Here is a 16,254-nt window from a genome sequence, read left to right on the forward strand (position 1 = left end):
AACTTTTACATTGCAGTTTCATCCATTAAAACATGTTTGATTTTCTTGGAGGGGGGAAGGGCGGTGGTGGTAAAGCCAATCAGGTGAATTACCTGTGGGTTCTTGAACAGCGCATACTTCTCAATGCGTTCAGTGAACATGAGGCGGTTCTGGCTGTCTCTTGTCCAGTTCAGCAGGTTTTCCACCAGGTTCTCGTGATCCTCAAAGATGCGTTCTGCAAAGCGTTTCCGACGTACAAATATATAAAAGAATATTTAAACCGGCTGTTACACTGATCTGATTGGCTATATCAACAATTGACATCCACGATTACCAAAAACAATTTGAAATGTGAACTCGTCAGACCACAATACACATTTCCTATTTACATAAGTTCATGTCAGATAAGCTCGGGCCGAGAGAAGACGACAGTTTTGGGTGTTAACGGTGTCTTTCTCTTTTCATGGTCGTTGTATTGCTTTAACTTGCATTTGTAGATTGTTCCCCAGCCCACGTGGCAATATCCTTTCCACAATGATGCAAAGTGTCATGGACATGATGGACACAATGATGGTTTTTGGGCTTGTCATTTGCATGCAAAAATTGCTGCAGATTCTCTGAATCTGATTTGATGTTAAGGACTGTAGATTAACAAGTCCCAAAATTCCTTGCAATTTTACATTGAGAAATATTGTTCTTAAATTGTTGGACTATTTGCTCACGCAGTTATTTACAAAATGGTCAACCTAACTCAATTCTTGCTTGTGAACAACAGCCTTTTGGAGCCTTTACACAAAATCACGACACTCACCTGTTTCCAATTAACCCTTGTTTTCCTGTGCAATGTTCCAAACAGGCATTTTTTTTAATAGCATTCCCCAACTTTCGCAGTCTTTTTTTTGCCACTGTGCCAACTTTTATCGTACGTGCTTGCGGGCAACAAATTCAAAATGAGACAATACTTTAACTTTCATCAGTTTGAACATTAAATATTTTGTCTTTGTATTATATTCAAAACAACATACGTGAAAAGGATTTGCAAAGCATTGTATTGTTATCTACGTTTTACACAAGGTCCCAACTTTTCTGTAGCCATATTTCAGAACCCCCACCCCAAAAAAAACGTTATTCTGGTAACAACACAACTTTTGTATAGAAAAAGACTTAACTCTAAAAAAGTTATTATTAAAATTTACTTGTAAAAGTGAGACCTTATTCTCATGGTAGTGCGACTTTATTTCCATGTTAGTTTTTCTTTTCTTTTCAGTGTGGCCGTTATACTACAGTAAAAGTGTGACAATGATTATGACCAGCACTTTTTTTCCCCCTACAAATGTACAACTGTAGTAGAGTGCGTTTTTACACAAACAAGTGAGAAGAATTAATGGAAAACATCCACTTTACGTTCATGTTCATACACAAATTGTTGCTTTCCAAGAAAATATATTTCCCATTTTTAGGTGGGATTTTAGTTTTTCAAATTGACTTTTTGTGTTTTGAATGGAAGGAAAGACATGTTCTACATTCAAAAGGTATCAATGAGATGTTTTGTAAGAAATCAGTCGGAACATACTGTTTATCGTTATAATGATATCCTACAATGTATCATTGTAAAGCACTAAAAAGCCTTTTCAACCAGTAAGGAAAAAAATACGGCCGCAACGTACTAAAAGCTCAGCTCATTGCTTGTTGTCCCACTTGCATGAGATGGTGTTTGAATGTTGAGGAAGATGAAGCAGTTTTCCCGATTTGACACACAAAAACAACACCAACAAATGTCTGCACCAGGAAATGTGGTAACAAAATAATTACTTGGATTCATTTCCTGTAGGAGAAGCAGGGAGAGGTCAGGGGTTACGATGTGATAGGAAGTGAGTGCCTCTCTCGCCACAGGACACACAGCAGGGTTTCTGCTGGAATTTGTGTGTGTCTCTGTATAGCTAGCGTGTTTGTGTGGACAGTGTTTATGCCGTGGGAAAGGATATGACTCTTAGTCAGTCGCTAATTTCATTAAGAGTCACCAGTTAGTCGGCATACAGCCTTCATGTTCAAGTGAATTTTCAGAGGTTTGTTTCCACTATTAACTCATTCACTGACATTGACGAATTTACTTCAAAATCTAGCCATTCAATCCCACGAACGCATTTAAACATTTTTCAATTCTTTTCAAACGTTTGGGTAAAAGAGGGTTTAAAAATGTCTGGCAGTGAATGAGTTAAGGTGCAATTTTACCTTGTCCCTTCTTTTTTTTTTTTTTTATACAACAATGCTGAATGGCTGGTAGAGCCCTCAAGATGTGGGTTACATCACACGCATCACCACACAGGACCTACATAAAGATTGCATGTGTGTGTGTGTGTGTGTGTGTCCAAGACTGTTAAGTGGAATTGAAGCTGATTGTACAGTGTGTAAATGTGTGCCCGCAAAATACATTGCTCCCATCCATCCCCTCGAGCAGAGTGTGTACTCATGTTTGTTGCTGAATATCTGAGTGCATGCAGTCTTTGTACTACTCGCTGATTCTACGTTTAAGCACACTGGGACAACTTGCTACTGTACCAGTGACAACACTTTCTTGATATTTGACAAGATAAAAATGCATGGCTAATGCAACACCCATGTATCCCAATGGGATCCTTTAATTGTTTAGGAGACTGTAAGAGTAGCGCATAGTAGTAATGTATAAAAAAAGAATAAGATCTGCTTAAATGAAACTGTTTAGCTCACTTTTGAATTACATTCAATCTATTAAGACAAAAACGTTGTATCAAAAATAAAGAGTGGCAATTTTGCCCAATGTTAATATCAAAAGGATGAATAAGGACACACAAAATTTGAACATGTTCGAAATGAAATTGACGTTTGCTAATGGATAGATTTTTAGTATAACTAATTTAGTTGGGAATTTTAAAAAAAACCAAGAGGTGGTGTGGTTTGGGTGCATTTAATTACCCATTTGCAGTTCATTAATGGTTTCCACCAGCGACCAGTCTGGACTGTAACCACAGTGGGACTTCTCCAGTAAACTGTCCAGAACCTGAGGCGCAGGAAATTCTCTACTTATTCTGATCACATGACCAATAATACAATTCTATAAACCTATATGTCAATTACTGAAACTGCCTGAGTGTCATGCTAGGAGGAGTGATTCTAACGGGAGTTGTACCTGTCTGACGGTTTGCCTCTCGTCCACCATCATGGTCTTTGAGCTCTCGTCCGACAAATGAACGCGAATCACCAACTGTGAAGACAATCATCATACATCAATACTATTATGAAACCACTCTGGGCCTCTTCAAAGGGCAAACTCCTTATACAGCGTCATGAGAAAGTATTTGCCCATTTACTGTTTGTTTGTTTTTTTTGCACATCCTGTGTATCACATTTAAATGTTTCAGATCATGAACCTAATCGTAATGTCTCACAAAGACAATTAATGTAAATACATAGTGCAGTTTAGAAATGAGGATTGTATTAACAGGAAACAATATGTAAACCTATATGGTGCTATTTGAAAAAGGTTATTGCCACTGAATCTAATGGTTGTGCCACTCTTGCCAGCAGTAACTGAAACGAAGCACTTGCAATAACAGCTTTTGAGTTCTTTGCATTGCTGTGGAGGGATTTTGGTCCGTTCTTCTTTGTAAGAGCGTTTTAACTCAATCATATTGGAGTTTGGGTTTTCAAGCATGAACTGCCTTGTTTAAAGTCAGAAGGAAGGCCGACATCATACAAGGACGTCACAGATGATTTCGCACCAAGGTCAAGAAGGCCACACTTTGGTAAATAATTTAACAATCTTTAACATTAAACCTCATTCTATCTCAATGTCATTTCACATAAAGTCTGAAAAAACCTGGTACTGAATGAGTTAAAGAAGGCAAACAAGCTAAGAAACAAAGCCAAAATTACTTATCCCCCCCCCCATTTATACAATGCAATGCTTGACCAAACGAAATGTACAGACGCAATGACAGCTGAGATTTCCTTGAAAGTTTTTATAACCTGTTTTATGTTACACGTCTGGTGTACAACTTTTGAGGGGTCTACAGGCCCTTTCATCATCACTTGAATCTTTAATATGGATATAAAACTAAACATTTGACACAAAGCTCTGTAACAGTATACAACATTTTAGTTCAATGTTGCCTTATTTAGCTCAAGACGGCACCAAAATTTTATAACAAGCTTGCAACGTGATGCAGCTGCACAAGCAGATTGTGCGGCCTCGTCAGCATTTGACATTCAGTAAATGAGGACAGCGGGCAAACATAAGTAATGCATATCATTTTTAGTTTTTTCATTTTTGCTTTGTGATGCTACCACAGAATGGTCGGTGTGGACAAGACCAGGAAATAGAACGGCATGCATGCATGAATGGCACAAAGAATGAAATGTATACCTAAATCTATGCTTCCCAAGTTTTTTTTAGATGTCATACTCCATTCATGCATTATCAAATTGCATTGCAAAAAAATTAAGTGTTTTTCTTAATTTTGTTACATTTACACCAGATGAATGCATTTAACTTAAAACATAGCATGTAGAGTTAATAAAGTTTTTACAATAGCAAACGTTTAACTCTGTCTCTTTTTACCCTTAATTCCCATAGGGATATGTTTGCCGAAATTTCTAGGCAGGATAAATACACTTAATATACACAAAAAAGTTAGCAGAGGCTTTGTGTTTTTGTATGAGACACGTGTCGAAAATCCAGGCAGTTAATCCAGCATTGCTCTAACATTCTCTGTGGGATTGGGATTTCATTCGCAATGGTCATTATGCTGAGTGTTGTATGTGTGTGCACTGTGCACATGATCCCAGCTGTTATCGACCAGCTCTTTTCATTGTGGAGTATTCCTGACCTGACCCACATACCCTGGTCGGCTGGACACGTGCCAGAAACACACACACACATACATGCTCTCGTGCACGCAAAACGGTGGCCTAAATGGTACTTGTAGGCCTGGAAAAAAAGTGACAGTAATAAATTGTTTAATAATTAGTAGTAGTGCTCAAAACTTTGCACTAGAGTGAACACCTGCAGAAAAGCACTTTGGCATTCCCAAATTCAACTGTTTTTTAATGCTGAGGCCAATGCAATTTAAGTAAAGCTTTTACACCATCTTGTGGCATCTTTGTGCCAAGGAAATATGTTGACATAAGTTAAGGAGCTTCATTTAGACCAAAGTAGGGCTTTGCTATCATCTTGCTGCCAAGGAACTATGTTGAAGTGAGTTAAGAAGTTTAATTTTTGACAAAAGAAGTTCTCTTCCACATTTTGTGGCTTCTATAACCAACTACAACCAGTTAAGGGACGGTGAAAATTATTCAGATTTTCACGATTGGTGGCAAGGTACCCACGAGTAGTGGGAGAATACTGCTACTAATGTTGTGAACAGCAGTTGCAAAGGACCTCACCTTTTTCACCTGGGCCTCTTTTATCTTCTCCAGGGCGACTCTGATGTTGTCCGCTTTCATCTTGGCAGCCTGCTCCTCCTGTATGCACGCACGCACACACATCCACACGCGGTCAGTTGCTGCAAACAAATGACCTACTGCACACCTAAATGCCTACAATTCAGCGTATCGTTACCTGATTCTTCCAGCAGGAATTCATTGCTTTTGTCAGTTTTCGGTCAACGATTCTGTGTCTGCGTTAGCATCCAATCATGCTGGAGAATTGAAGAACACACCTCCAGAATTCTGTACTCGTTTTCCCCGTGTATTTCAAACTTGTGTCGCGACATATCCACTCACGTCACTTAGCTTCGTCAAACACAAACGTGAGGCAAAAGTCACAATAGCTCGCTGAGATAAAAGGGAATCAAGAGTTGTCATGGCAGCTTCATCCTCAATATCATAAAGGCATTAGCGACTATGAGAGGCGGAATACTGGTCGAGTGCTCAAAGATGCACTGCGCACATGTACTGAACACATTTGCATTTACTAACTGACGATGTCCGCGCGGAGGAGGACATTTCGGAGGCACGACACTCTCTTTTACGATAAACAATAATAACGTCACTTTGATTCAAGCTAATTACAAGAAAAACCTGTCAACTCATAAAGACGTTCGATATAAAACAGAGGATGACAACACCTGGGGTCCAAAAATAAGATCAAAACACGTACGGTACGTAACGTGCCCTCTACCATTTGTAGGCTAGCTGCCGGCTAACTGCAACTCTCGGGTCGAGCAAGCTAAGAGAAGCGTGAAAGGATGTCGACCGACGGCTGGATCATCAGGCGGAAAGCTGAAAAAGAAGCTACCTTATCCTGTCACATCTCTCTTCCCGAGTAAAGAGAGACTGAGAGTGCATGAGCAGACGCCGGTCGGCGGTGGTGAAGGAGGAGGAGGGGCAACGGTCAGGCAGCCATCCTCCCTTACAATGGTTTTCTTACGCCAGCTACCTCGGAGTGGGTTGCGTTAAAATAATCGCGTCTACTGCACGTTTATAGTTAAGTGTATTTCACATGGAGGCATTTTTATTTTATTTTTTTACAAAAGAGACTACAAATTATGAGCAGGCAAATTAATGGGACGGGACTCTGGAGAGAAAGTCTACTTGCTTAAACAGACCTGCAATTGGAAATCAGCCAGGAGGTTTGACCTATAACTCTAACGCTAACAAGAAAATAGTTTGCTGATTAATTGTTCATTCGATGTAATATTCTTATTGTTTAAACCAGAGCTGGGCATCACCTAACCGACACCAAGTTCCAGTCGGTCGGAGTCAGCCAAACGGCGTAGAGAACGGATTTAACCTGTACTACAAAACACGCAGGTGCCGCACTCCTGACACGCGGCCGAGTAAGGAAAATAAATAAAATAAAAACTGTTGTGCGCCTTGTGGTCCCACATACGCAATGACATGTGCCGCATATTGTTTTTATTTCCCCGACCACCACGCTGTGCGTGTGTGTCAGTTTGTTTGTTTGATATTTCTTCTTTTTTTTGGCGGCGTGTCTGCTCGTGTGGCGCTTGCGTGTGATGTGAAGATTATTTTCGACACCGATTGGCTGTCGGCGACGAGTGACGGACTGGGACCACATGGGTCCTTTAAATATGCAGACGGGAACTCGGTGGGGGTTAGGCGATACGCAGTTTTGGTTTAAACACATAATATCTTATATTAGGTGCCATAAGTTGTTTCCTTGTCATTATACACAGCATCCAAAAGTGTCCTATGCTAATATTGCAAGCTATGCTTCACTGTTTTTAACATGAGAAAACAATGTTCTTTTGCATGTGCAAGTCTTACTAGTTCTAATACTGCATGTTTCTAATAAACAGCTATTTTTATGTCTGTGCTGAGACACGAAGGTCAATAAATAATAAAGTACTATACAATAATAGAAGTATTGTATGAAATGAATGAATTAGTCAATCTGGGATGGAAACCTCATCCGTCCAAATTTGGTTAATTTCACATATTTCCACAAATACAGGTCAATTCCCCGTGGGTTTGTTATTTTTAGAAGTTATTGAACAATCTAAAGTATTTAAAGTGGCGTGCACTCTCTGATGATGCAGCGTTAATGATTCAACTAACATGCCGTCTTTTGGATTTCCTGAAAAGTGATGGTTTTGGAGATGCGAGGACGCCATCAGGTGAGAGTGATGTGTAATGTAGAAACTTAACATGAAGAAATGATCTCAACTTGTACACTGTACAACACACTTGGCCCAACACTGAATTTCATCATTACAATGCTACATTGAGGTTATTTAGCTTTAGACAGGGTTAGTGTTGCCAAGTGATGTCATTACATAGAGTAGTTGTAAAATATGTGGTAAAGGTTATTTAAATTTAGATCTCCCAATTAGCATTAACAGTTGTGTTGTAATACTGAGAACACTCTTTGTCTTACATAACAGAAAGTCCAATAAGATATTTATTTCATCCCCATTTGACAAAAAAAAAAACATACAACATCAGCTATTTTCCGAAAACACTGACTGGAGATTATATGTGACATGACTACTAAAAATAACAGTGTAATTATAATGTGGATGAGAACAAAATATTTTGAGATGTTAAAAATGGCAGTTAGGTAACAGTATTTTATGCTTGATTAGCTTGTAAGTATTTTATGTTAGCCAAGTGTTTTTTCAGTTTGGCTAAAGTACATTATTCCGATTGTAGCAGACTAATACGAGATGAAGAGGATGAATGTATTTAATTGAGCAGTTTTCCTCCTATTACTGTCATCATTGCGAGCTTGCCACGCACATCTTTTTCCCTCTTTGGATATGCACTTGACCTATATTAGTGAGTCACTTAAATTAGAATCACTTTACTACTTTGAAGTCACATGTTCCAGTGTTCCTTTGAGCCATGATTTGCATAGATGCATCACAAGTGGGCCGGCATTTGTGTGCGTATGAAGGAGAGAGAATGGCAGTAATGATGACAAAGCATAATACTGACATAGAAACAGTGCTATATGAGATATAACATACTTATACAGCGGTCTTCAAATTAGTGCAGATAATTACACTTTGAGACAAGTCAGCACTGCATGGATAAAACTGAATAATTGTGCATTGAATCCTAACGGTTCTTAGTGGACCTACCACTCAAATCTTGGACCAATCGTGGATCTAAATTTGAGACAAGATTGACAGATAAAAAAAATAAATAAAAAATCAAAAGTAGTAGTATGCCTAAATCTTGACACTTGCCATACTTTTAGCAATTAAAATGGCTAATTATGAAGTAGGACCACACAATAAAAAAATGATGGCAGAGATATTATTTAAGAAAATTTTTTTTAGTCATACTATGCAGAGCCTACACGATTGTTGTAATATTACAACACAAAAATCATGTTTTGAGGAAGTCGGTTTATGGCTTGTCAAAAACTAAACACTGTGAAAAACACTTATCTCCAATTTTGGAAACTTTTATTAATTTTCACTTTAATGTGATTTCTTTAACACGGAAACATGATTCAGATAAAAATAAGAAGAAAAAAAATGGAGATAAGTGTTTTTCACATAAATGTACATGCCAACACTGATTTATAACCTTGTCAGGAAGAAACACCAAATCATGGTTATTTTGGATCAATAAAGTTGACTTTAAATCCAATAGCAGCTGCTATTAACTCATTCACTGTCAGACATTTTCAGACCCTCTTTTACCGTAACGTTTGAAAAAAATTAAAAAAAATATAAATTCCTGGGATTGACTGTGAAAAGACAAGTAAATTCGTCAATGGCAGTGAATGAGTAAATCTGACGATATTCACTTAATTTGAAGCCACAAGGCTCAGACAGATGTCTGGTGCCAGAATTATGCAGGCTCTAAAAAAAAAAAAAAAAAAATTCAGGATCCATCAATGCTGAGGAAGTACATAGCTAACTTGGATCAGTGAGGCCGAAGTGATGATGTGAAGTAAAGCACACGATAGAAGATAAGGCTGTGGAAATGGTGTAGAAGAGGACTTGACAGCCAAAGCTCAAAAGCCCAAAGGAGACGCTTGATGCCAGCCAACTGCTGTGTGCATGCACATGTTTTCATATGATGGTCCTAGCAATCACTCCCCTCGGCTGCAAAGAGGATTATCGAGCCTCCGTGCACTCGGCCAACACACACTCACACAAACGGATGAAAAAAACCTTAACCTTCACTATTAAGATGCCTGCGGCTTAAGCTAGAGAGCAGCCGAGTGTCTAAACGATGCCAGAGACATTTATCTATTTTATCGAGAGAAAAGATAAAACAGTGACGGCAATGCGACAGGCCTGCCAAAGCCAGTTCACCCGGAGCGCAACAGCAAAAACGATCCGCTTTTAAACGAGAACAATTAATCGGCAGGTTGTTCTTATGAACTGCATTGATCTGTGTTCGGTTCGCCTACTGAGCTCCATGACTGCAACTGGCCGCCTCCCAAATATTACTGCTACACAACTCGCTCAGGCTGATGGATAGATAGATACGCAAAGTTTTTCTTTAACATGCGTACTATCTCATGACTTTTTTCCTTGGAATGACTTCTTGTAATGTGCTGTCAACTGTAATCTTGGAACATTACTTGTTTCACACCTTTTTTTTAATGGCAACTTTGTCTTCCAACTGTGACTCAAACCGCCTGTTACTTCATTCTCCTAAGGTTATGAGTATGACATTAAACAACATTATGCTGCAACATTTAAACTTTGGTAAGACCCCCAGTTTGATGCTTCAGCCCATTGTGCATCTTAAAAGGGGAAAATCTTCATCTTATTTTGGTTCAATCCACAGGACTTGAAGGCAATAGCAGACACAGAATCGGTCACAGTCACTTACCTGGCCTTGCCTCAAAGAAGTCATTAAAACAACCAACATGACAAACATTCTCACAAACATCTTACTCATGTATTTGAGGCTTCCTTAAAGCACAATCACACAAGAACAAGAGATAGTTCTGCTGAAATCAACACCTACTAAAAACTAACTTTTTAAGTTGTTGTTATTACTTGGAGGTGCTGTAAACTGAAGGTCAGGAAAAGAGGGATGCTATTTGAATTGACACTGTAAAGAGATACAAAGATATCACTGCATTTCAGTCCAGGATATCTTCTAAGAAATCTTGCAGAAAAAGTTAAATACAGTAGAAGCTCTAAAGTTGAATGCTCTGAATTGTTTGGTGGTACTGTATGTTTCTACATTGCACACAATATCTGATGTTGAACCACTGACACACATATATGGTGACAGGCAAAATGTCAATGAGAGCATATCATCTTTTTGTTGAGACAACAAGAGGCGCCACAAGTTGATATCTATTGGGGCTTGATCTCTAGCATGTAGCATTTATTCTTGTAGCATTACGCTGGATTGCGTAACTTTACACAATTTGTGTGATTGCACTTCTGCAAGTCTCGTGTTTGGAATGCACACAAACCAAATTCCTTTTGAAGTCATAAAGAAGGAGAGGAAAGAATCATGCAAAGTGGCAATGACTCGAAGAAGAATTAAAACTGGAACTGCATGCGAAAGAAAATAATGTAAAGGACTGGCCAGGATAGGCAAGGCAAAGAGAGGGTGAGCATGCAGTGAGGGATGGAAGGTGGGGGCCGGGGTCACCTTGGTCAGCAGGTGTGAAGGTTTCCCTGCTATGTTTCTCAGAATCAGAGAGGTTTCCCTGTCCAGATAGGAGTGCTTGAAGGAGAGAGAGAGAGAGAGACAGACACACAGACAAGACAGAATCCTGGTGAATGAATGTGGCGTCTGGCTTTAGCAGGAAGCTGTGCGGTGAAGCGGCAGACGGCAGCAAAAGCAAGGAAACCTGTGGGGGGAAAATACTACACATACACACTGTATGTAAAAACTATTATCATAATGACAAATTACAGGAAACCACACCAAGTTTCGATGTTTCAAACATCAAAGATGGGAAAGGCAAATGGGAGTGACTGAAAATACTATACTTACGAATGTTCTCAAACTACAGTATGTATGGACTCGCATCAGCAATCTCCACTCGCCATTTATAATAACTTCAATTCCCACCTCACTCCTACAGAAAAACCCCCCACATCCAACCGATGAAAAATCAAATGTGATTAATATTTTAAAAGGAGTGCACTTACATACCAGTGCATCTACATTATCACCCAAATCTAAGTTATTGCGCCTGTTGGTGCCATACAAATAAAATCCTGCATAATGGCAGTTATCAACAGCATCCTAAAGCTAAAGCTAAAGCTAAAGCTAACTAGCTGAGAAGAAATTCTTTCTGGAGCAACCGGCTTTTATTATTTTGCCAGGCGTGACGGTGTTCGACAGAGATTTGATATATTGTCCAGTGCCCACATTGGGCTTCATTTATACCGTACTGCTGAACAGTTCATTTAAAGCTCGTTAGCTGACTAATAACTCTTCACATACGCACACAACCAGTTATGTCAAAAGGAACCCGCTTCCGGGTTAACAGCTTGACGAAGCCGCTTGCCGTCACATGATGCATGCGCACTCCCCACACGGCTCTCCTCAAGTCACAGTACACAAATGTATTACAGGATTTCATTCTTATCCGAGTAAAAATATTTGGATTCGATACTGTACTCGCTTTTCCACACCTACCCATTATTAAAATAATCGATAGTTGCAGCCCCATTTAAGGGGGTCTATAACAGATAATAATAATAATAATAATAATAATAATAATAGGATATAGTATTTGAAATATATACACAAATGTATAGTACACATACAAATACACATTTTCTATTTTTGATCTGCCTCATCTTTCTAAACCTTGTGTGCTTCATCTCTAGAAATCATTTTATCGGGAGCATTAGCATACTACTAATATTTAGGTCATACGCATGCACACACGATTAGGCATGTGTGTGTGCGCGCACATGTGAATATGCGTGAGTGTGTACGCATGTTCTGTGCCCCAAGGTTACGCTACATACAGGGCTTAAACTTTACATCTCAATAAGACCTTCATGGACCAAGAGCATCCTATCAGAAAGATGTTTTTGTATAGATACTAATGACGGTGATGAATAATATTATGCTTGTCTGTATCTACTGGACAACCCCAATATCCCAGCAAGCAGTCGGATGATTGTCTCTAAAATATGAATTTTAATGCAGATTGATTTCAATCCTTAAAAACATGCACTTCCTGGATATTGGGTCTGAAACTGTGTGTATGATTTCAGCCGATATGTCAAATATAATCTCTTTAAAAAGGAAAGCAGGCTCAGTTTAATCCTGTGCAGACAACAGGTGCCTACAGCAGGCTATCACTGGGGCCCAGTGGGCTAAAATAACACGGAGGTAGAATGTTAGCATTGGTCAAACTTGGTTGTTAAGTGTGAGTTTACCTCTGTGCTGTCCCGACTCTGGCCGGTACCATTGGCCGGGTGCGGGGCTGAAGCAGGGTGGCCGTCAGAGTTGCTGGCAAGGAGAACGTTGTCCAGGGAATCCATCGAGGAGGCAGAGTTGACAGACGTTCCTGAGGCTGATGTGATGGAGGAGCGCGAAGAGTGGATGACAGATCGCACCTACAAGGGATTTACTCTGCATCATTACTAGGAAATGACATGACATCACTGTTGATTGGGTGGGATCAATTCAGGCAAAATTGAGTACACTACTTTTCTGAGATGCTGTTAATGCAATCAACTACTTTGCTGTCTAGCTGATGCCAGACAAAAGTGCTCATCTAATCAATACCTCTTCATACAGATTATTGCTTAGGATCCTGGAAAAGGTGGAGCTGATATTTTTTTCTCATTGACATTTATTTAACACAGTTTCTTCAATTTCTCGATAAATAAAGAATCATTTAAAAGTGTGGATATTCCTTAAACAAGCAATACAACTAATTCCATGAAAATATAACACTGATATTGCCAAGAACTGAATGTCATTCCAAAATGAATGAAAAGATGAGGATCAAACTGGTCAGGGGCTGCCAGGAGGCCAACAGTACCAGTGAAAAAGCTGCAGAAATTTCTGGCAAGTACAGTACTGTTTTGCACATACCACATGACAATCTCTCATCTTCATTTATCTTTGAGGTAACGTGGCAAGATGGAAAACGTATCTTAGCTACGGGGCCATTTTTCTTTAGCTGGAACTGGAGCCTTTGTCACTTTGGAGGGAATTAAGAACGGTTCAAAAAAAGCAGTCAGTGCTAGCCAAAAGGCTTCAGGCTTCTGCTTAGAAAGCAAAACATTCCAGAAACAAAGCCCAGTGAGCATATTAACTTTATTTGGGGTAATGACAGGCCCTTTAAATGGTGGCAGTTGAGTCCCGTTTAACATGAGCTTGAATGTTACTGGTTCATTCTGAGCACAGCCACGTTCCTGCTAATAACAGGGTGTACACACCATAAGATTTTTTAAATCAAGTTGTAGAGGTTATAGTTCACATTAATTGTAGAAAAAGCATAAATACTTTTTTTGTTAATCAACCATGTAATTGAGGAAGGACAGTCATCATGAATAAATCAAATAATTGAGCCTCTCGTATCTTTCTCAAACAAAAAGGAAAGACATGAAAAGCTGTCATGTCAAATTATGTTATCATTACTGTTTAAAAAATCCGACATTGGACAGGCACAACACTGACATTTAATCCAGTTGTATATCCAAGTTGTGATGATAAATCAGAAGAGATAACTTGATCATAACAACTACAGTATATTTTGTCCCACCCGTTCTATGCATATATATTTGTATACCGCACAAAAATAGAAGGAAGGAAACCTTAGCATCAAAGTCAAGTTTACCTCATGCTCGCTGACGGTGCCGACCGATCCCGTGCGCCGATGCTGCCGCTGGCTGGATGCCGGGCGCCGCACCGAGGCCGACGTGGAGGTCGAGCCAAGCGAGTGGGAGGAGCTTTGACGGGCAGCTTCGTCCATGCTCATTGATGCCTGATGGGAAGGCAGAGATGGTAAATAATCTAGATGTCTGACCAGAGGCATCTCAGTCAGCACCACTGAACATGACTTACTGGATGTTCATTCATTTTTTTCATCAAGTGGACAAATAAACTAATCTGCTTAATGAGTTTGGCCTTGGCCTTGTGACTGACACCGGGGATAAATGTTCTCATCTTTCTGCGAGGTAGCTATCTTTAAATCCCTGTCCAGTATTGCCTTTAAACAAATGCAGGCATGGGAAGCATCTCGAAGAGCAATGGAATTTTGCCTCAACTGTTTTGCTTTTTCCATAAACACTTTTTTTCTTAGAACTCTTCACACCGATACTAACAACGCACCTTCTCGAGCTGGGCTGTGATATCATCCAGGCTAAAGTTAGACGCCAGCGCCTGCCTCCCTTGTTGCCCAGGGGCAACCCTGATGGTGCCGGCAGGCGAGGCCCTCGTGCTGCTGCTGCTGCTGCTTGCCCCGCTGCTGCCGCCGCCACTGACACCGCGGTCGCCGCTTCCCCCCGCTGATTGCTGCTTGCTACTGCGCCCTGCTGGGGGCTTCTGATGAACCTAGACAAAAAGGAGAGAAGACTAAAAAGCTCTGCCTTTGTGAGGATACCGTATTTTCACAAATTGTGACAGGGGTTTTATGTACTTAACTGCAGATGTGTGGAGGCATCTATTCCATTGAGGGATTTATTTATCGAAAGTGATATTCTGGAATGCTGTTCTGTGTGTTAACATAGCAGTTGTTTGAAGATTTAGAATAACCGTATCACCGGGGCCCGTTACCGTACCCTAACTGCTAATTTCTAGTAGGCCATCTATCCATTTAGTATTGAGGCAGCATGCTTTTCTGAGACTAAATTGTGTGGTTATGTTGAACATTTTGGTGTTTAAATATACATTTAATTAATTATTATTCAGAGTATGTATCAATTTTACACCAAACTTCAACAGTGAGAGACAAACAGCTTGAAGCAAGCACACTTCACCTCTTATTTGGAGAGAGCAAGATAGTGAGTGAGAGTACATGCATCATTTATCTCATTTTCATATGCTATATATTTAATTGTGAACATATCACAGAAACCTTTCAAAGTTTAAAAATGGCTTTTAGAGAAATGAATTGAAACAGCAAGAATCGAAGCAGACTGCGCCGGGAACTCATTTACAACACGCGGGAAGACTCCATGCATTCATTAATCTGAGAGACTACAGTGCTGCTGTTCTGGTTAGCGACAGTTCAGATAGCGGTTAACTCTTGAATGAATGTGAGTGTGAACTGACAATCAAAACGAACACACTTTTTCATGTGGGAAATTTCTTTCTTTCTTTCTTATTTGAGGGAGGTGTTTATTTTCCCTCAGTGAATAACACACCCAGTGATTAGCCACTGGGTGATTAGCCCGTGGCTAATCACTGGGTGTGTATTGATGTAGAAATGTGTGTTATATTGTATCATAATGAGATCTGTAACTTTTAATTAGACTATTCAGCTGGAGATTACAAACATCTCCAGGCATGATCCAGAGTCAGAAGAGTAGGCGTACCTTTGTATCGGTGAGTCCAAGTCGTGCCATGCTGCTGTTCTGTTTGGGGTTGACAGTGCTGAGCTCCTGTTCAATAGAGCTGAGGTCCGCCATGAGGGCGTCCAGATCGACATTTTCCCCTTGATTCAACGCCTCTGCAACCAGAAAGAACAGCACCTGGGTTAGACATTCAAAAAGAACTCAAAAGAGCACCTTCACTCATGTGTGGTATTCTGACCATTGATGTTGTAGATGGAGAATCTGTAGGAGAAGTTGGCCATGTTGGTCTCCTGTCTGAGGGGCGCCTTACGCTGAGGGGGGCGCTCCGGGCGGCCATCATCTAAGCTCTGGA

At 40.0% G+C, this 16,254-nt stretch overlaps 1 protein-coding gene across 2 annotated transcripts in view; it reads right to left on the bottom strand.

Annotated features, from left to right (window-relative positions):
- The window catches only part of raph1a (Ras association (RalGDS/AF-6) and pleckstrin homology domains 1a), a 53,786-nt gene that overhangs the window by 6,185 nt on the left and 31,347 nt on the right, over window positions 1–16,254 (bottom strand). Inside the window, exons 4-13 of one of the 2 annotated variants that reach the window (XM_086051891.1) lie at window positions 16,141–16,249; window positions 15,924–16,057; window positions 14,719–14,940; window positions 14,225–14,371; window positions 12,813–12,992; window positions 11,059–11,133; window positions 5,401–5,478; window positions 3,146–3,220; window positions 2,932–3,016; window positions 93–214 (exon numbers count right to left, since the gene is read on the bottom strand). In XM_086051891.1, coding sequence (XP_085908017.1) covers window positions 93–214; window positions 2,932–3,016; window positions 3,146–3,220; window positions 5,401–5,478; window positions 11,059–11,133; window positions 12,813–12,992; window positions 14,225–14,371; window positions 14,719–14,940; window positions 15,924–16,057; window positions 16,141–16,249 — 1,227 coding nt within the window. The remainder of the gene's footprint in view (window positions 1–92; window positions 215–2,931; window positions 3,017–3,145; window positions 3,221–5,400; window positions 5,479–11,058; window positions 11,134–12,812; window positions 12,993–14,224; window positions 14,372–14,718; window positions 14,941–15,923; window positions 16,058–16,140; window positions 16,250–16,254) is intronic. The other variant, XM_086051892.1, reaches the window with a different exon arrangement.

The sequence above is a fragment of the Filicampus tigris genome, chromosome 14, assembly GCF_054856515.1.
Source record: "Filicampus tigris isolate MCC_2025a chromosome 14, RoL_Ftig_1.0, whole genome shotgun sequence".
Taxonomy (NCBI): domain Eukaryota; kingdom Metazoa; phylum Chordata; class Actinopteri; order Syngnathiformes; family Syngnathidae; genus Filicampus; species Filicampus tigris.